Genomic DNA, 22,041 nt, shown 5'->3' with positions numbered 1-22,041 from the left:
TTCAAGTTCTGGAGAAAGTTAATGGTGTGATGTTTGGCACGTAATAATAATAATTGCGTTGTGTGAATTATGCACTCGATAACAAATATTCCACCTAAAAAGATATTCAAAATGTCAATGCGGTCATGCAGGCCATTAAAAATTACATCTTAAAATAAAGGCTTAATCAGACAAGGAAGAACTTTAACCATAGCATCTAGTAGTATGCTTTTTGGCTACAGTAAATCTATAAGAAACATAATTTTTGGTGCTTGGTAGTTCAGAACTGATTTTTGCCCTGAAACTAGATATGAAATTATTTCTTCTCCATTAGGTCTACCTTTGTAGATACACCCAATTAAAATGGCAATGGCTTTTAGTATTCGGTACATTTAAGTACGGACAGTGTAACCATCATAATTTTAAATTGTGACTTATTGAGTAGATTGTTGCATTTGTGTTTTGAACAAAAAAAAAGAATTCAAAAATATCAAGTTGCGTAAATCATTTTTTTGGAGAATGGGCTTTATAAGAAAAAAAAAACAGCTACCGACTTCGTAAAGTTAGTGAATTTGGTGGTGTATATCAGAATACGTTCTCGTAGAGGCATCACTTACAGGTTGGGAGTTCTCCCCCAAATATTTTTGGTTATTCGATACAAAAAAATCGGTAACACTGTGGCTCAAAGCGCTATAGCTTTCTGGGTCACTGTTCAAGCTCAATAAAGGAAAAGAACGAAGTTAATAAGATAACAAATTGAATAGAATTGTAAGAAAATACTGAAGTGACAATTTCTGAAATTTCGACCTGCCGATTTGAAATTCTCGATTTGTAAATGCAACGGTTTTGTCAGCTCCATTTGATCAATAGATAAAAAAAAACACAGTAAGATCAATTAAAATAGACGAAAATACTGACAGAATACCCACGCTACCTAAGTATCTTTCAGCAATTACTCTGGTTTGCCAGACTGAAAGAACAGACAGCTCTATAAAAACTTTAGCCTTTGGTAGCAAATACTGATCGGCAGCAAATAATTTAGTAGCAACTGGTTGGGATACTGCACACTGGCGTAATATCAGAGGTCAGTTCGACAATGGATTTTAAGCGGAAAAGCGCAAATTTATTGAATAAAATAAATATGTTAAGTTTGTGGGCTAATTAAGGAAAAATAAAGTGGTTATCATGCACTGGTATATCAAAAGCAGCGTAGTAATGCTGCTCAAGTAAAGAGTCAAAAGCCTTCAATGCATTGTTTTTCCCCCGGCCACTCTACATGGAAAAGGTGGTCGTAGAGACTTTAGAGGGAGCTCATTCGAATGGAATTTGAAAGTTCTAGTGCCTTTTTAAAGTTGAAAGGATTAGAGGGGAATCAGCCAACTCCTGTGTCCTTTTTTACTACCTGGACCCCCATTACCCCTAAAGGCATCCGATCAAAATTTGTATGCAGGTATTTTGTTCAAATAGTCGAAAGCTCCAATAAATATGCTTCTGTGGATGACACAACCCCCAGAATCCCTGGGGTAAAAGCCATAAATAGTACAAATTGCCAATTTCTAGAATATAGTTCTCTAAATGAAATTGGGGGTCTTGTTTGATGCTGGTTCTGCAATTGGCTCGAAACTTTCAGGGATTGTTTCTGTGTCAATAAATATTTTGTTGCGAGAAAGGGAGGGATCCAGAAATGGGCTAACATTTTTTTTATTTTATCAGTTTGAAACTCCACGTCGTAAGGTCTTGGGCCAAGAGGAACCAACCTAATACCCCCGAAGAATTCCGGAGCAAGTCTCCCCCCGCCCAAAAAAATAGGGCAATTTTTTTCCTGGTCTGCTCAAAATTTACATCCTTAAGTCTTTGGGCTAAAGAGACCTCTATGCAGAAGGGAAAAACTGGATTCTCCCACAATAAGCTCAAAAACGGGCCAAAAAACTTCTTTTCACTTCTTTATCATGAAAGGGTGGTCATAGAAAAATTAAGAGGGGGTTCATTTGACCAGAAATTGGAAGCCCCGATGCTCTTTTTAAGGACCAAAAATTGATTTAAAGGCAATCGGCCTCCTTACCGTGTCCATTTCCGCTAAATCCATCTCCCGAAAACTCGATAATACTGGAACCAAATTTTGAAATAATCATTTTGTTCAGAAACATTGAAAAGTCTTTTAAGTATGCCTCCGGGGTCAATATATCCCCAACAACTCATGCGTAATATCCCTAAATTATGTATATTAGCCGATGTTCAGAGATAGGTTTTATTAGAAGAACTCTGAGTAATCGCCCAGGGTTTTGAAAATTCTCCCCACATACACAATTGAGCGGCCAACGAGAAAGTATGACAAATAAAAAGACTGAAGAAAAGAAGGAATTTTGGAATATTCTACCCATTTTCTAAAATAAATGCAGAATGTATGGTGTATAATACCCTGCAGTGCTTATTTTCACATTTTATTATGCTAATTCTCTTTTCGTGCTTTGGGGGCTGAGTTATAGCAGGGTAAAATAAACGTTACAAAAACTAATTTGAAAATGTAAAAGTAATGACAACTGAAGAAGGGTTGCCTTATATTGGAAGTGCGCAGAGATAACAGGCTGGGACTAAGATGTACGAGTAATTACTTCTCGTGGACTTGGTCTGGTACCGACCGCAGGTGTCACCAACCAAAATGTTTTGGGGCAAAGGAGACGGTAATACATTTTACCGACTGACTGGTCATTTTTACCGACTGATCTGGGTAATATTACTATTAAAAATATTCTTTGTTCTTTGCTGACTGAGACTAATCATGCTTTCATTAATTTTACGTCATGTATTTTTCATAATCCTGTTTGCACCTCTCCCAAAAAAAATGAGCCACTGACTTAAATTTTTACCCGGCTGGCTGAAAACATTGAAAGAGGGATGTCCCCCCATATGTAACACGACCAGCCAACAGCTATAGTACATGATACCGATTCACACCTTCTGATCAAGAACGCGTCTACTAGGCGTACATCAAAATGTTTCCTGTCTGATATACGTTTACAGTGCCCTTTCTTTCTAATTTAATTAGCATGTAGTGAAACTCTAAGTCAGAACCAAGCAAATTTAAAATTGACGGAGCTTCTTATTCGAAACAAGCAAGCAACAGTTTCAGCAAAAGTTTTCAAAAGGTCTTTAAACCCTATTCACGAAAAATGCATTGGAAATCGTCCACTAGGCGTACATCAGAAGGTTTTCAAATTCTAGTCTGAAATACCTTTACCTGTATGGATTACGTGACTTTTCAGGAACGAATGCGCAACCATGCGGCATTATTTCCTTCATAACTGGGAAGCTCAATATTTGTTGATACTGTTAGATTGAATCTCATAATTTTGAATCGATAGCAACTTGATCCTCTATTGGGCAAAATCGCAGTTTGGTGCCACAAAATGGCAGAAAATTCCACTTTTTTTAGAATGTGTTAAACAAGGATAGAGCTACAGGAAAATATATTTCTATATATTTTCCTGTAGAGATGTATTTAATATATTTCTATATACAGAAATATAAAATTTGTGACGCTCTGGATGGGAAGTAAGATTTATTTTATGAGGAAGAATTACTGACAATACCAAAAAGAATAAAAAAATAATAAGGCCCCAGGTGTTGATAGTGTGGTAAATGAGTTTTTCTTATGGAGGTTATGAAATTAGAAATAAGTTACTGAAGATTATGAATATGATTTTTTAACAAGGGTAAGAATAAATTACTGAAGATTATGAGTATGATTTCTTAACAAGGGTAAGTATCTAGCTACTTTAGGAAAACTCAAATTAAATCCCCCTATAAGAAAGGTGATAAGAGTGAGTGTCGTAATGTAGTGAGTGTGGTAATTATACAATAAGTGATAAGGAAAGAGTTAAAAAGAGATGGGAAGAACATTTGGAGATTGTGCTAAACCTTGACAAAGTTTCAGGAAAAGATATTGAAAATAATGAAAAAGCTTGTGATACTTTGGACGTGAAGGAAGATTTATTTTGTGGGGAAAAATTAGTGACACTTCTAAAATAATAAATAATAATAGGGCACAAGGTGCTTACAGTGTAGTAAATGCGTTTTTTATGGGGGTTATGAAGTTAGAGATATGCTGCTGAAGATTATGAATATGATTTTTGAACAAGGGTAAATACCTATCTATTTTAAGAAAACTCTAATTAAACCCTTAGCTTGGGATTAATTTTCAGCTTGGCATCAGCTTTGTTTCTTTAGGAAGCAAATTACTTACTATTATGATACTTTGTTGACTTATAGGTGCTGTAGATAAAGTTTTAAGAGACGAACAGTGTGGTAATAGGAAGGGCAGAGGACCGAATTTTCACTCTTAGATTAATTAAATAAAAAAAAACAAGTTTTTTTTTAAATGAAAGTAAGGAACGACGTTAAAACTTAAAACGAACAGAAATTATTCCGTATATGAAAAGGGTTGTCCCTTCCTCAACGCCTCGCTCTTTACGCTAAAGTTTGTTATTGTTTAAAAAAAATTTAGTTGGGAGAAAGTCAAACTTTAGCGTAAAGAGTGAGGCGTTGAGGAAGGGACAACCCCTTTCATATACGGAATAATTTCTGTTCGTTTTAAGTTTTAACGTCGTTCCTTACTTTCAGTTAAAAAAACCTTTTTTTTTGTTTAATATTTGAATGTTTTTGAATTAATGCAGGTTTTGCTTTTGGCTCACCGTACATGAATAATTAAAACAAAATTTGCATATTAATTTGACTTTTATTTGGTTAACTGGCTTTCTCGAAACTTGTTTAATTTTATTTACGAACGTTTTAGTAATTAGTAATAAATATACGTAACTTACGAATTAACTTACGTAACGAACTTCTATATTGATAGATTTTCAATACGTATATTAGGGGGTTCGCCCCTAGTCAATACCTTGCTCTTTAAGCTGAAGTTCGAATTTTGTTCCAATTCTTTAAAAATGACCCCTTAATCAAAAAGACCGTTAATTAGAATTAATAGCTCTTATGAAAGTACTAAAAAATGTTTGGCTTAAAGAGCGAGGTATTGACTAGGGGGTGAACACAATCATATACCTATTATTTTCTGTTCGTTTTAAGTTTTGATGTTGCTCCTTACTTTCAGTTGAAAAACTTTTTTTTATTTAATTTCTGATCTTTTTCTTTAATAATGATGGGCAATCCGGCGCCCCCTTCACAGCAACGTCCCTTCCTCCATAACAACTTCTTTCATGGAAAGACCCTCCCATATAACCCCCCCCACCTACCAGAAAAAATCCCCCTGAAAACGTCGGTATACTTCCTAATAACCAAAACTATATGTCAACATTGGGTAAAGTTCATAACTTTCAGCCCTCGTCCCGGGGACTTCGGGGGATTAAGTCATCCTAAAAGACATAGTTATCATATTTTCGACTATGCTGAACAATATGGCTATCTCCAAATTTTGATCGGGTGACTTTGGGAAGAAAATGAGCGTGGGAGGGGGCCTAGTTGCCCTCCATTTTTTGGGTCACTTAAAAAAGGGCACTAGAACTTTTAATTTTTGTTCCAATAAGCCCTCCCACGATATTATAGGACCACTGGGTCGATACGATCACCCCTGGGAAAAAAAATAAATAAATAAAAGAAAAAATAAAATAAAAAATAAAAATAAACACGCATCCGTGATCTTTCTTCTGGCAAAAAAGGCAAAATTCCACATTTATATAGATAGGTGCTTGAAACCTCTACAGTAGTGTTCTCTTATGCGATGAATATGATGGTGTGATTTTTATTAAGGTTCTATAACTTTTAGGGGGTCTTTCTGCCTTTTTTCAAAAATAAGTCAAATTTTCTCAGGCGCGTTAATTTTGATGGGTAGGACTAAACTTGATGACACATATATTTGAAATCAGCATTAGAATATGATTCTTTCGATGTATCTGTTGGTATCAAAATCCCGTTTTCTAGAGTTTCGGTTATCATTGTGCCGGGTCGCTGCTTACTTACAGTTTGTTTCCACGAACTGTTTGATTAAATGAAGAACAATCTTTTTTCAACTGAAAGTAAGAAGCAGCATTAAAATTAAAAACAAACCGAGATTACTCTATGTATGAAGGGGGAGGTAGCGCACCTTCCTCGCCCCTCTCTCTTTATGCTAAAGTTTTAAAGTTCGCTAAAAGTATCTCTCATTCAAATTCAACGGCTTTTGTGTCTCAGAAATAGTTCTTATAGAGGTGGGAAAAAACGTCAAACTTTAGCACAAACAGAGAGGGACGAGTAAGGGGCTGTTCTTTTCATTTTAAGTTCTAGTGTTTCTCCTTACCTACAATTGAATAAAAATATCTCCTATTTATTTTTTTACGAGTAAGGGGCTATTCTGTTTCTTTAAGTTCTAGTTTTTAGAGTTTCGGTTACCATTGAGCCGGGTCGCTCCGTACTTACAGTTCGTTACCACGAACTGTTTGATAATTGAGAAACACCTGAGTCGTCAACTCCCCTTATTCCTCTGTTTTATAGAATATGAGCAAGCGTTTGATTCAGCTGATAAAAGAGCTTTAGCGAAGGTTTTATCCTTGTATGGTATATCAGATAAAAACATTAAAGTGATTAGTGCTATGTAGAAGAATAACATTAAAAAAATACAGAAGTCTTTGCAAAGACTATCAAAAGGCCCCAACGTCACTTTTTTCTGCAAACAAAGATAATGAAAATGCATTGGAAGCATCATACAGAACTAGTCATCATATTCCCAAATATGGTAGAAACCATACAGTTACTGAAAGTTTGACTTCTGATTGCATTAAAGACACTATCAAATTATGTTGGGTGAAGATAGCATAAAAAAGATCGGGAAAATTCCTTTATCAAACAATGCACTTTCTAGGAGAATTAGGGATATGTCAGATGATATTGAATCTACGTTAGTACAAATAATAAAACAAAGCCCCTTCTTTTTGGTTCGAGTGAATGAAAATAATGATTTTTCAATTTTATCGATTTTGCTTGTAATTGCAAGCTATTTGAATAATAATGTACTTGAGAAAAACATGTGGCTATAATATACTCTACTGAAAGATGTAGAATTAATGCAATTGACAGTTATTTCAACCGACGTGAAATTGGCTGCGAAAATATATGTGGTGATTCTGCTGAGGGCGCTAAATCAATGTTTGGCTGCTAAAATTTTGAGGGGTCACACAACAGACGTGACATCCGATATTTGCTGCAGCCATTGAACTATCCATGGGCAAAGCCTCGCTTCAAAACCTCTTCTTATTCAAAACAAATAAGAGTTCCAAATAGGGATAGGTCCTTTTATAAGACAGTGAAACAAACACATAGTCATTATCATCAGTTTCTCTACTTATGATGATGACTGCCTATGTCATCGAATCTAGAGCTTTTGTATATGTTTGTTTCACTGTCTAATAAAAGGACCTATTCCTATTTGGAACTCTTATGTGTTTCGTCAAAGAAAAGGCACTTTGGTCTTTGAAAAAAAATACCCTTCTTATTCATTGAAAGATGTTCTCGACCAAGCAGTAAAAGTTGCGATTATATTAAAGGAATTGCAACAAAATCAAGACTATTTAAATTTATTATGTAAAAATATGGATTGTCTACATGTCCCATTGCTCTTACATACAAAGGCGCAATGGTTATCGCGAGGAAAAATACTCACAAGGTGGTTTGAACTGAGAAATAAAGCACGAATCCTTTTTGTAGGCCAACCTTTTCAGTTGGCTTCCAAGTTCCATGATTGTAGTTGGCTTCAGCAGCTTGTGTACTTAAGTGACATTTTTCAGAAATAAAAAAGCTTAATGTAAGATTAGAGAACAGTTCCATTTACAGTTTCAAATTAGCTGGCAAGATTGAGTCCATTATAGAGAACTTACAGTTTTGGGAAGCCTGCCTCATTAAGAATCAGTGAGAAGTTTTTGGCACACTTTATAGTTTCCTGATGGAAAGCAATCTCGATCTATCAGAGGAAGTGAAATGTGACATTATATCACACTTAAAACCACTTCAAATGTCATTCAGGAAATACTTCCTAGAGCAAAATAATAAAGAGAACGGGGTTTCAAATCCCTTTCATAAAAAATTTTTGAGTAAGAGACAAACTTTTCAATCTCAGTAAATTCAACAGATTCTTTTCTGCGTTCTGAGTTTAAACGTGTAAATCTTAATGAGTTCTGGGCAAAAAACAAGGAAAGAATATAAAAGTGTCGGTGGTAAAGCCCTGAAGTGTCTGTTGCCTTTCCAAAGTCGCTACTTGTTGAAAGGGCATTTTCTTCTTATGCATTTATCAAGAAAAAGTTCCAAATTTAAGGTTCTGCCTTGAATCATTTGTTGCAGATGTTAAAAAGCTCACCTCGAATATCTAAGCTCAGCAATCGCATTGAGAAGTATTAAGTTTTCTGTTCATAATTGTTCATGATAAATTATTTAAAAAATAATAACCCAAAATGCTTTATTACTTTGAAAGTAAATATAAAAGAAAAATGTATCCGAGTTAGATATTATTTTCTGACTCGTGGCAATAACTCACAAAATGTTTTTTGCTGTTAATTTTTGTTAAAAAAAAAGGATTCAAGTTAGATTTAGTATTGTTTTACAGCATTATGAATAAATTCAGTTTTCATCTATGTTGTATATTCAATTTATGCCTTTAAAGCTCAGTCTTTAATATGATGACAAAAAAAAATAATGTCTTAAAAGTATTATAGGTGATTAATAGTACTACGGAGGAGAGGGTACTCCATGATGAGAATCTTTTTGAAGGGTACGGGATTTGAAAAGGGCTGGGAACCACTGTTGTAGGACCATCAGTTCGATACAATCAGCCCTGGGGAAAAAATAACAATAAAAAAACACATCCATGATCTTTCTTCTGGGAAAAGATTCAAAATTCCACATTTTTTGTAGATAGGGTTTTTCATACTCAGGAGTGTGTAAACATTCTGTTGTAAGAGTTGTAAAACTTCTACAGTAAGGTTTCCCTCAATATGCTGAATCTAAGGGCGTGATTTCAGTTAAGATCCCTTCCCTTTTGTGATGTTTTCGCCAAATTTCGAAAATCAGGCAAATTTTCTCAAGCTCGTAGCGTTTGACGTGTAACATCAATTTTTGTGAACTTTATATATTTGGAATCAGCAAAAAACCCAATTCTTTTGATATTAGTAAATTATTATTAGATATAATAGCCTATTATAAGAGGGTAATTTTCTATGGAGGGATAATTTTCCTCGGCAGGGATATTTTCCACGGGGGAGATATTTTCTAGGGGGAATTTCCGGGATTGGAGAATACGCCAGGCCCCCTTGGGAACAGCCTTGGGGATGAAATTGAAAATTTAAGGTAATGTTTGGGAAAGGATGGAAGGAGGGTGGGAAAAGGATAGGCTACTTCAATTTTTTGGTGGAGTGAGAGGAAGGGGTTAAACAATTGTTGTCCGTGATCAATAGCAAGTTTTTTTTTAACTCTAAACTCGAACGGGATTTATAATCTATGCACAGTTAAACAGCGAGGTAAATCAACAGACATTATATTTTCCAGGTTATCGAAATAGCGTATCTGCAATTTTTCAGGACCAGCTTAGGATAGGAGCTATTAAGTTGAAACTTTCAGGGAGTTTTAAAGGAGGGGTAAATTAATGGGAAAGTTGTATAAATTGGCAAGTTGTATAAACTTGTATAATTAGTATAATTAGGTTCACAAGCGCAAGCCTATGATTGTAATAACTATGAAACTATTGGAGCATATGTGATTATCGGAGAAAGTGTACATAAGAAATGTGCACAAGAAGCTCTATGTGTTTAGGTCTTTTGGTTGCAATGGGCATCATCCAGGAAGGGCTCTTAACCTTAGTACCAGTTGAATAAAAAAAGGGGTAAGCAACTGATGACAAATTTCAGTCAGAATATCATGGAAAATAAGTTATATTGGGTACGTGGCTCATAAATAAATATTTATTGTAAGAAATGCCTGCAGCAACGGTACCATAGTTCGAAATATGCTGGAAATATTGTAGCAACTTTATGTCATCTTTAAAGAAAAAATCAAACAAGTTATTGCCTACGTGTGGACACTTGAGTGAGCTGAATTCATGTTGAGGCTAAGAAATCTGCCTATGACAAAATGTGAACGAAAGTTCAACAGTTGACAATATTATGGACCAGGTTTGATTCCATCGTTGGGGTATTTGAGAAGCTAATAGAACAGAATGAACATAAAGTAGCAAGTGAAAAAGGCCGCAGCTCTACAAAAAATCTTTGATTTTCTTGTGACACTGATGTTCATGCACCAAGTCATATGTAAAGTAATGGTTATTGGAGAAAAGCAGCACGAGCAGATGCCCGCAAACAAAAACTCCATGGAATAAACTGATGTATTAAAATTCTTATTATGATTTAGCTATACAAAAATCAATAAGACTTAAGAGGTGGGTATCTCCAGTTGGATTTGGTGCAAATAGTTAAGGAAATCGTTGGATTCCTGTGACAGCGATTCACTTTCAAGAAACGTCACAGGAAGTTAAACTTCCCCACTTATTTGGCAGAATCTAAGGGTCAAATCTCCAACACTCTTCAAAGTAACTTTGGTATGTGACTAATTGGTTTTAGAGACGTAGCTTAGGGTAAGAAAGGTAAAAAGTTTCTCCAGGTTATACAGTACGAAACCGACGGATATTATGTAAATTATTAACAAGATTAAGAACATGTCTGTAAAAATTACTTCTAAGTAGGTGAAACCTATTGCCTCCCTATGGCCCAAGCATTTCGACTAGTAAAACCGCTGCATCTTTGGCGCTTCATTTACCCTGTAGAATCGGCACAGAAAATCAATAACTGTGGACTTCCTAGAAACGGAAAAGTGAGTAATACCCACTGAGTAATACTCAAACCAAATGAAACAAGAATTTTGCACATGATGGAAGATCAGTCCTTGAGTTTAAAAGTGATTCTTCCGAAATATATTTAAGTATACTATAAATAAGGAGCTTCTGTAGTCATCACTGACAAGTAAATTTTGTCGATGATTTCTTACTCATAAGCAAACCCTAGTACAATGTTTTAAATGATATCAATACTTATGAAGTCAACTTAAAAACAAGTAGACCAAACCGATGCTGGCCAGCACATCGTAGGAGCATTCATTGTGAGTATGTTGTAATACTTTTCAAAGACCAAAAATTGTCTTTAGGGTCGTCATCTTCCCGTTTTTTAAAGTATTCTTCGAGATGATATTTTATTAAGAAGAATTATGGGGACGTGATAGGTGTACTGTAGTGAGTAGGCATACAATTTTTTAGTGAATTGGAAATCACTCGAGTAACCCAACTAAAAAGCTTCAAAGTGTTGAATGACTACTAAATGCTGCAATTTTTTGTAAGTGTTTTTAAAAAAATAACATTACAAAATATGTGAAAAATATTTTATGCACAGACAGCTAATCATACCTCACTTAATTTAGCTAATCGAATTGTACATTAGAATGACATAGCGCAAATTATGCTCGTATTGCTATATTTGATCCTATACAGATAGATTATTTATCAGAATAACACTCAAAATCACAAATAAGAAACAGAATGACACCCACAAGCCTAAGAAATGAACTCGTCGGAGGAGTTCATTTTTGTGTGTCAAAGAACACACGTTGTTTTTTTCCCTTCTTTTCTCTGCCACTGATTTCCATCTATTGCGAGGAAGAATCAAGGGTCTAATCTTTGCAGTTCTTGCAGCCTCACGCCGGATACTTGAATATGGAATTAGAATCTGATGATCTGGACGTACTTATCGCCTGAGGCTAAAAAAGATGGTTATCCTTAAGCCAGAGCCTACACCGTTAGAGCTGAATTGGAGTTGAAGAGATCTACCCATGTTTCAGCTCTTTAGCAGAAAGCTCCATTCTAGGTGGCAAGCAAGGAGGCGCCTGTTTCAGATATAATGGTTTGTTCAATCGCATGGGAAAACCAATCGATATGAGGGGAAAAGGGTTCAAATGATAGGTGCTAAATTTTTCCGAAAAACCACAGATAGGTGCCTCCACACACACACACAGAAACATGCACTTGTACGCGTCAAGTATCTTAACCAAGTGTATTTCTTGCGATGTGCCTTCCTTTTTCGTGTCAGTTTTATACAAAGCGTTACATGCGTTGGATAAAAACTGATGGTTCTGAATAAGAACAACCAAATCTTGAACTTTCGCGAACTGATCTACTGTTACAAACCTTTCGTGTCTGTGCTTTCAGTTAAGTTTGTTGTTTCATTTTCTTCGTTTGAAACTGAGACAGAGGAATGGTATCACATTTACCTTCCAAACTTGAATAGTTCCCTCATTGCTAAAGAATTGGAGTGATGCTAGAAAGTGGCCAGTGTCAAAAAAATTCATTTTGAATGAAGACAAATATATTTTTTTTTATAACACTGATCAACAATTTTTGATGAGCTGACTAAGGTATACACAATCAGTTTTTTTTTTTAACAACATCCGTTCAGGTGATACATCATTTTGAAAATTGCAAGCGTCTAATATTTTCACTGTTATGGTGCATATCAGAAAAATGGTATAATGACTGTGCAAAAACCACCTAAATCCTGACTCGTTGTAAAAACTTGTTGTCGAAGTCCAAACTATGCTTGGTTATCCCTTTTCCCAAATTTGCATCAGAAAGGTAGGCATATAGTATATTGTTGGTATTAAGGAAGGTGTAAAGATGTCCCGTGGCCTATCTATCCTCCATCTCTTTATCTTTTGTTTATCAGAAAAGTAAGTACATTGCATCTTGTTTGAAGTGGTACTACCGTGTGTTTTCAATCTGCATTATCGAGGGTATACTGTAGGCTCACAGACCCTTAGGTATTCCTACCCCCGCGAGTCCCTCCGTTACCAGCTGAATCAGAAAGGTAGCCATGCTACGCCTTGTTTGAACAGGAATAATGGAAAGATTTTCATTACTTGTGACTGAAGGACTAAAGCTGGCCCATGGCCTCTCTCATACCCCTATAACTACCAACTGTTTATAAGAAAGGAAGGTGTGTGGCACCTTGTTTGGTTAAAAATCCTGCAAGAGTTTGTAAATTCGCAAGATTGGAGGCACAAAGTCAACTTACAAAGTAAGTACATTGCATCTTGTTTGAAGTGGTACTATCCTACCCCCGAGAGTCCCTCCGTTACCAGCTAAATCAGAAAGGTAGCCATGCTACGCCTTGTTTGAACAGGAATAATGGAAAGATTTTCAATGCTTATGACTGAAGGACTAAAGCTGGCCCATGGCCTCTCTCATGCCCCTATAACTACCAACTGTCTATTAGAAAGGAAGTTGTGTGGCACCTTGTTTGGTTAAAAATCGTGCAAGAGTTTGTAAATTCGTAAGATTGTAGGCACTAAGTCGACTTACAAAAAAAAAAAAAAAAAAAAAAAAAAAAAAAAAAAAAAAAACACTGTTTCGATCAGCAACAAGTGAATTTGTTAGATTATCCCACAGTTTATATAATTAGCAGTATGATCATTCTCTATCTCACCCATTATAAAAACCCGGACCGTGGTTAGCTTGTTTCTTCATTAGCTTTATTTCCGTTTTGGCAGATATAAACATAGGCGAAGTCAGATTAGCGGGAATGCAGGTTAGTCTGTTTCCATCAAAGTGCATTGAAACAAACGGAAATAAAGCTAATGCAGAAACAAGCTAATGCAGAAATAAGGCAGAAATAAGTGGGAGGAGCTTTTTGTTCACGAAGACCAGAAATGATCTGCGATAAGCTTACTGGTATATTCTGTCTACTGTGGATTATCCAGTGAATAGTTTTCCTACCCCTAGTGTCATTGTTTTTCAGCCTTTTTGCAATCATGAGCCCCCTTAGCATATGTGAAAAGCAAAGCAAGCCAGCCTCTTCACAACCTCCTTATAATGAATTAAATAAAAAGAACAAGTTTTCAGACTGAAAGTAAGGAGCGATATTAAAACTTAAAACGAACAGAAATTATTCCGTATATGAAAGGGTATGTCCCCTCCTCAACTCTTCGCTCTTTACGCTAAAGTTTTTTATTGTTTTAAAAAATAAAGTTGTGAGATAGAGGCAAACTTTAGCGTAAAGAGCGAGGCGTTGAGGAGGGGACAGCCCCTTTCATATACGGAATAATTTCTGTTCGTTTTAAGTTTCAATGTCCTTCCTTACTCTCAGTTAAAAAAAAAACTTTCTTTTTTTTAATTTCTGAACGTTTTTGAATTAATGCAACTTTGATTTTGGCTCACCGTACATGAAAAATTAAAACGAAATTTGCATGTTAATTTTACTTTCTTTTGGCTAAATGGATTTCTCGAAATTTTGTTCTGACGTAACTTACGTAACGAACTTCTATATTCGTAGTTTTTATTACGTATATTAGGAAGTTCGCCCCCTAGTCAATACCTCGCTCTTCATGCTAGAGTTCGAATTTTGTTTGAATTATAAACTCCTGAATCACAAAGGCCGGTTAATTAGAATAGATAGCTGTTTTGAATGTACTAAAATAAACTTTAGCGTAAAGAGCGAGGTAAGTGAACTCTCTCATATACGTAATGATTTCTGTTCGTTTTAAGTTTTAGTATTGCTCCTTACTTTCAGTTAAAAAAAACTTTTCAACTGAAAGTTTTTTTTTATTTAATTTCTGATCGTTTTTTAAATAATGCTGGGAAATCCAGCGCCTCCTTCATAGAAATTTCCGTTTCCCTAGGAAACATCCTCCACGGAAAGATCCTCCCCGTAACCCCCACCTATGACCCTTCCCCCCGCCAGAAGAAAATCCCTCCTTAAAACGTCTGTATACTTCCCAATGACCAATACTATATGTAAACAATGGGCGAAGTTCATAACTTGCAGCCCTTCCCCCGGGAATTGTGGCGGATTAAGTCATTCTCAAAGACATATTTATTAGATTGTCAACTATACTGAACAAAATGGCTATCTGAAAATTTTGATTGGGTGACTTCGGGAAAAAATGAGCGTGGGACGGGGCCAAGTTGCCCTCCATTTTTTGGTCACTTAAAAAGGGCACTAGAACTTTTAATTTCCGTTCGAATGATCCCTCTCACGATATTCTAGGACTGCTGGATCGATACAATCACCCCTGGAGAAAAAACAAACAAACAAAAACAAACAAACAAACACACATCCGTGACCTTTCTACGACAAAAAATACAAAATTCCACATTTTTGCAGATAGGAGCTTGAAACTTCTATAGTAGGGTTCTCTGATACACCGAATCTGATGGTGTGATTTTCATTTTATTTTTTTTTCTTTTTTTTTTATTATTATTATTTATTATTTTTAGATTATTATTTTTTTTTCTTTAAAGCAGGGCACTTCATATACAAGGGATCGCCATAGAGACTTCAAAGGGGGCTCATTCGATTAGAAATCGAGAGTTCTAGTGCCCTTTTTAAATGTCTAAAGTGATTGGAGGGAAACTAGCCCCCCCCACTCACGCCAATCATTTTCCCAAACACATCCAATTGAAATTTTGAGAACTATATTGTTCAGCGTAGTTGATTTCCAGATAGAAAATGTGCTTTTGAGGAGAACACTCCCCCACAACCCTCATGGCAAGGGTTTTAAGATATGCCCTGGGGACATATAAGGTTTTTTTTGAAGGTGTTGTCGTAGAAACTTCAAAACAGGCTCATTCGATTGGAAATTGAAAGGGCTAGTGCCCTTTTTAATAGTCGAAAGTGATTGGAGGGCAACTAGCCCCCCCCACGTCATCATCCCCCCAAACACATCCAGTAAAAATTGTGAGATAGCCATTTTGTTCAGCGTAGTTGATTTTCAGATAGAAAATATGTTTTTGAGGAGGACATTCCCCCACAACCCTCAGGGCAAGGGTTTTAAGTTATGCCCTGGAGGTATATAAGGTTTTTATTGAAGGCGTTGTCGTAGAAACTTCAAAACAGGCTCATTCAATTAGAAATTCAGAGGGCTAGTGTCCGTTTTAATAGTCAAAAGTGATTGGAGGGCAATTAGCCCCCCCACGTCCATCATTCCCCCAAAACACATCCAATCAAAATTTTGAGATAGTCATTTTGTTCAGCGTAGTTGATTTCAATATAGAAAATGTGTTTATGAGGAGGACAATCCCCCACAACCCTCAGGGCAAGGGTTTTAAGTTATGCCCTGGGGGCATATAAGGTTTTTATAGAAGGCGTTGTCGTATAAACTTCAAAAAAGGCTCATTCGATTGGAAATTCAAAGGGTTAGTGCCCTTTTTAATAGTCTAAAGGGTTGGGAAGGCAACTAGCCCCCCCCCCCCTACACCCATCTTTCCCCCAAACACATCCGATCAAAATTGTAAGATAGCCATTTTGTTCAACGTAGTTTATTTCCAGATATAAAATAAGTTTTTGAGGATGACACTCCCCCACAACCCTCAGGGCAAGGGTTTTAAGTTATGCCCTGGGGGCATATAAGGCTTTTATAAAAGGCGTTGTCGTAGAAACTTCAAAACAGGCTCATTCGATTGGAAATGCAAAGGGCTAGTGCGCTTTTTAATAGTCGAAAGTGATAGGAGGGCAACTAGCCCCCCCCCACGCCCATCATTCCCCCAAACACATCCAATCAAAATTTTGAGATAAGCATTTTGTCATCGTAGCTGATTTCCAGATAGAAAATATCTTTCTGAGAAGGGCACTACCCCACAACCCTCAGGGCAAGGGTTTTAAGTTATGCCCTTGGGCCATACGCTATAAGGTTTTTATACAATGCGTTGTCGTAGAAACTTCAAAACAGGCTCATTCGATTGGAAATTCAAAAAATTTTGAGATAGGCATTTTGTTCAGCGTAGGCTAGTTGATTTCCAGATAGAAAATATGTTTTCTACCAGGACACTAACCCCAGAGGACACTCCCTCACAGCCCTCAGGGCAAAACAGACCCATTCGATTGGAAATTCAAAGGGCTAATTCCCTTCTTAATAGTCGAAAGTGATTGAAGCGGAACTAGCCCCTCCCCCACACCCAACATACCCCCAAATACATCCAATCAAAATTTAGATATATCCATTTTGTTCAGCGTAGTTGATTTCCATATAGAAAATATGTTTCTAAGGAGGACACTCCCCAACAACCCTTAGGTCAAGGTTTTTAAGTTATGTCCTGGGGTATACAAGGTTTTTATAGAAGGTGTTGTCACAGAAACTTCAAAAAGGGCTCATTTGATTGAAAATTCAAAGGGCTAGTGCCCTATTTGATAGTCGAAACTGATTAGAGGGCAACTAGCCGCCCTCCCCATGTCCATCATTCACCCAAACACATCCAATCAAAAATTTGAGATAGCCATTTTGTTTAGCGTAGGCTAGTTGATTTCCACATAGAAAATATGTTTTTGAGAAGGACTACTACTACTACTACTACTACTACTAACAACTCACCGCAGCACCAAGCCGCCTAAGGCCAACACAGCTACGCACGCTCCTCCTCCCCCCAATCTATTCAAAGCCTCCCTTTTTACACCCGCCCACGAAGTTCCCATTTCCTTTAAATCTTTCTTTATGACGTCCTCCCACCCCACACGGGGACGTCCTGCTTTCCGTTTTTCCCTAGATGGTTGGCCGAAAAGAACAATCTTCGGCAATCTCTCATCCTTCATCCGCACAACGTGCCCTAGCCACCTCAACCTTTCTTTTATTTGAGAAGGACACTCTCCCACAACTTTCAAGGCAAAGGTTTTAAGTTATGCCCTGGGTGCATATAAGGTTTTTATAGAAGGCGTTCTCGTAGAAACTTCAAAAAAGCCCAATTCGATTTCGATTGGAAATTCAAAGGCTAGTACCCTTTTTAATAGTCGAAAGTGATTAGTAATATTTTTTGTTGTTGTTGTTGTTTAGACCAGGGCACTTCGTATCGAAGGAGTTGTCGTGGGAACTTCGAAAAAGGCTTATTTTATTGAAAATAGAAAGGGTTGATGCCGTTTTCAATAGTCGAAAGTGATTGAAGGGCAACTAATCCCCCTTCCACTCCCACCCTCCCAATGGCCCATTAAGCATACAAGCTAAATGTTTCCTTAAGATTAAATCAAAATACACTGTGATAATTCTAATTCCCAATAAGGCATCTCAGCAGTATCCCAAGAACGACTGAGGGTATTATGTTCAAACTTTCGAGGCTACTTCTGCTCTTAAAAACCAAATCAAAATAGTGTAAGTGTATCCAAGCTATCAAAGAAAGTAAACAGATTTTTTTGCAAATGGTGTCAAGTTTTCCATTTCAGGTCAACTAGAGGAGGTATGAAACTAAGTTAAACAGTACTATTTGTGTCCAGATTTTTAAAATGGTGTATGTTGTTAAAAATAGCTGAAAATTTTTCTCCAGCATACAAATAGCAGGCCAAACTGTAAAGTCTTAAAAAACGAAAAGATGTGTTATTTTCATTTTCCCAGAAAAGACTATGTCAATATAAAACGAACAGGAATTAGTTAAAAAAAACTTTTTCCACAGAATAAGTTTTTCAAAGAAAAGTAAAGAACTCCATTAAACAAAAATGATCAAAAATAAAATCAAATAATCTACCAAGCTCAAAACTACCACAAATCAGCATCTATAAATAAATGAAACCCAAAACGAACAGAAATTACAATAAATAACCGAGTCAATCTCAAAACGAGCAGAAATTAACAAAAGTTGGGCGCAAAGCCCCTATGCCTTCCCAAGGCCAAAACAAAATTTGCACTTTACTGAAAAAATACAAATGAATGTGCAGTCAGCTTAATATACACATACTGTTATTTAGTAATCAAAATGTTAAAAATTTGTGATTTATTAAAGTTATAAAAGTAAAAACATTTATATTTTTTCAGTAAAGTCCAAATTTTATTCTGGCCTTGGGAAGGCTAGGGGTTTTGTGCCCAACTTATGTTAATTCCTGCTCGTTTTGAGATTGACTCGGTTATCTATTGTAATTTCTGTTCGTTTTGGGTTTCATTTATTTATCGATGCTGATTTGTGGTAGTTTCGAGCTTAAGTTTGGCGTTAAGTATAAGCAGATTCAATCCAAAATTTTCCTTGTTCCCATATCTTCATGACCATTCCTCGAAAACAGAAGTAAGTAGACAGAATTTATTTAATTTTAATGTTTTTTGTTATATTTTGTATTCAAATTTTGTTAATAAATGACATTTTTGATAAATGAAAATTTTGTTAAAAATTTGGCCTAAATATTTGGGGAGGCAGGATAGAGGGGTGTTAATCAAGATTTTGTTCCGGGTACAAGAGAAGCCAGAACTGCCATTGTCTGATTGTATAGCGCATGATTTTTGGCGATTATATCAGAAGTGTGAAAATGTCAGATACGATCTTTACGCATGATAGTGACGATGCAGGAAAATTGGCCGAAAAAGGCCGTATTTTTTTGGATAGCAGTATTTAGTGTGTCTGTATTCAAAACTAATCAAGTCATCAATTACCGAGTAGAAACAGCTTTGCACATTCTCACTTCCCTATATAGAACCATTTCACTCTTGGCCTGATTCCTGCCAAACCGTCAATATAGTTCAGCAGTGATATTCAGCCAGGAGGAAGAGCATTGGCGACTTTCCAGCTGACTAACAGTATTTCAGGCTCCAGTACTTATTTTGTTTTGCCTAGCAAAACAAATTCCATGATTAAAAAAAAAAGATTCTCGATAGCGTCTCCCTAAATTTTTAACCGTGTCTCTTTATGCCAGGGCTTAGCTTTATATTTCGGGGATTTTTCCTAGGGCTTCAATGTCGTCCTTCCACTCAGTTCAATCCACGATAAAGAGATAGAATTTGATTTCTTAAAAAAACTTAAATCTATTATCATAATGATATCCGACCTAGAGAAACAATAATTGCTGACTGCCCCGCAGTAGTGTTAATCAAGGGGACAGGGGGACTGTGCCCCTCTAGATTTAAATCCCAGGTATTTTAAAAATGCCTTTTCTGGGTGCATTTCCATTGGAAAATTGAAAAAAACGACAAATTTACCCCTTGGATATCGAATATCACATTAATCCTTTGGGATTTTTGGGATCATTTAAGCCACTGGGCCCTTTGAGATTTTTCGGGATTGTATATTTGTTTATTTTTATTGAATAAAGGAACTTGAACTTGATTTGAACTTGCCCCCACCCTAAATTTCCGTGAAATTTCGCTACTGCCCCACAGTACTTCAGTCTCAAATATTTGTTCTGGTGCGCTCAAAATGAAGCAAATTTTATACAATAAAACAATACCAAATAAACTAAGAATTCTGTAATGTCTCCCTTCCTAAGAAAGGAGTATTTGTATGATAAACCCCCTACCGCTCAAGTAGTTCATTCATTGACGCATTGCAGAACCGACTTTTTGTTAGTTTCTTTCAGCTTAGCGTGAGTCAAGACAATGAGAAGTGACAAAATAGATATAAAATATATAATTTGGGCTATATATTTGCACATTAGGGGTGAGGGGTAAAGTATTTGGACAGTGTGAAGTTATAAAACAATTCTTACTACATAATATGCAGAATAATTGTACCAAACACATTAGGCATGCAGACCAGCGATACTTTCACCCCCCCCCACCCTAATGTACAAATATGCAGCCCAAATTTGCTTCAAAAGTATTATATTTTTATCATACTAAGGTATATTTCAGTAGGATTGAACGTCAGAAAAACATATTAGAAGAATGTTAGGTAGGGGTATAGATGTCGATATAAATATATAGATTAATAGATACACTTCTCACAAAAGCCCCATGCGCCATGGATATTACAAATACAACAAAACACAAAAAACATAACAAGCACAAACACTTTTGAAAATAACTCTACAATAGAAAACCCTCCCTACTTCTCGTCCCCACACTCACAAAATTCCCAAATACTTAACATCCACTTTGCAACTACTTCGTATTTTATTTTCTAGACAAATTCTATGCATGACATCCCTCCCAAAAATTTCCCTTCTAAGTACCTTCAGTTCTTCACAATAACACATAAAATGTTATAAATCTTCAGACTCCCCGCACATCGGACAAGTGAAGGGACCACTCCGTATCTCAACCCTGCCCTATATCCTATAGCACACAAGTACCAAAAAAAGCATGTCATTGCAAACTTGGATCATTTCTCTTACAGGGTAGAAAACAAGCTAAGAGTTATTTTCCTTTACAGGTACTGCACGATGCATTTGTACACCTCGCCATGAGCCACCATTGGCTCCATGCAGTGATTTACCCAGCTTACAGTCGTCAACTTACAAATGCTCTTCGAAATACGGCCTCATGCTGCTTTAAAAAGCGCTATAAAAGAAATAGGACTATTGAGCTTCAAACAAGAGTTTTACAGGCAAATGGCTCCTTCACGGATTTAGCCACTGAAAGTTAGGGATTAAAATCAATGCTCTGAGCAATATAGGTGTTTAAAATGGTTTCTATTATAAGATTAAAGCATAAAGCTATTTTAGAATTATATTCTAAAAAAGAAACTACGTATCGCAGCGTTGAGCCAAATCACAAATTTTTAGATACGTGGTTTCGATGAAATTTTTATTTATACGTGCCTTGAAGAATAATCATTCAATATGTTTCACGGAATCGCAGTAGCAGAGTAATGATTTTTGAAAATGATATTTCGGAAAGCGTATATGCACTCAGGAATCTTTCAGGGAGGAGGGGGACTAAATCTGAAACGTCAAGACACGTGTGAATTGCATGAAATATATGGGATAAACCGTGAAAAAGCTTGAATGTTATCTTAACCTTTTTGATACGGTTCTAGGCGTTTACCCTCCCGGCGATTATCCCCCCCCCTGCGGAAAATCACCCTCCCCCCCCCCGAAAAAATAACCTCCAGCAGAACTTACCTCCCCGAACCCCTCCCCCGTTGGAAAATAAGGCTTTCCAAGTTTGAGAATTTTATTTGAGTTCTATTTTTTAATTTCCGTAGGGGGAAGGAATTTTGGTACTTGTGTATTATGCGCCGCTCATTTAAGTTACGTTGGTTAAAATTCGAGAACACTCTGTTTTTTCCGTTAGTTTCTTCGTTACTTTAGAAGTAAATTTTGGCCATAGACTTGCACATTGGGGAGGGGGGGGTAAAGTAGAGCGGGTCAG

General features: G+C 36.4%; 1 protein-coding gene across 1 annotated transcript in view; it reads left to right on the top strand.

Annotated features, from left to right (window-relative positions):
- Window positions 1–21,648, top strand: part of LOC148947782 (uncharacterized) — a 97,683-nt gene extending 76,035 nt beyond the window's left edge. Inside the window, exon 6 of the mRNA XM_089095746.1 lies at window positions 21,101–21,648. Coding sequence (XP_088951872.1) covers window positions 21,101–21,313 — 213 coding nt within the window. The 3' untranslated portion in view covers window positions 21,314–21,648. The remainder of the gene's footprint in view (window positions 1–21,100) is intronic.
- Window positions 21,649–22,041: the final 393 nt, after the last annotated feature.

Source organism: Artemia sp. Qi Xiang Cuo, chromosome 10 (genome assembly GCF_049724085.1).
Source record: "Artemia sp. Qi Xiang Cuo chromosome 10, ASM4972408v1, whole genome shotgun sequence".
Classification (NCBI taxonomy): domain Eukaryota; kingdom Metazoa; phylum Arthropoda; class Branchiopoda; order Anostraca; family Artemiidae; genus Artemia; species Artemia sp. Qi Xiang Cuo.
Note: the sequence above shows the minus strand (reverse complement) of the source record. Positions and strands in the feature narration are given on the sequence as shown.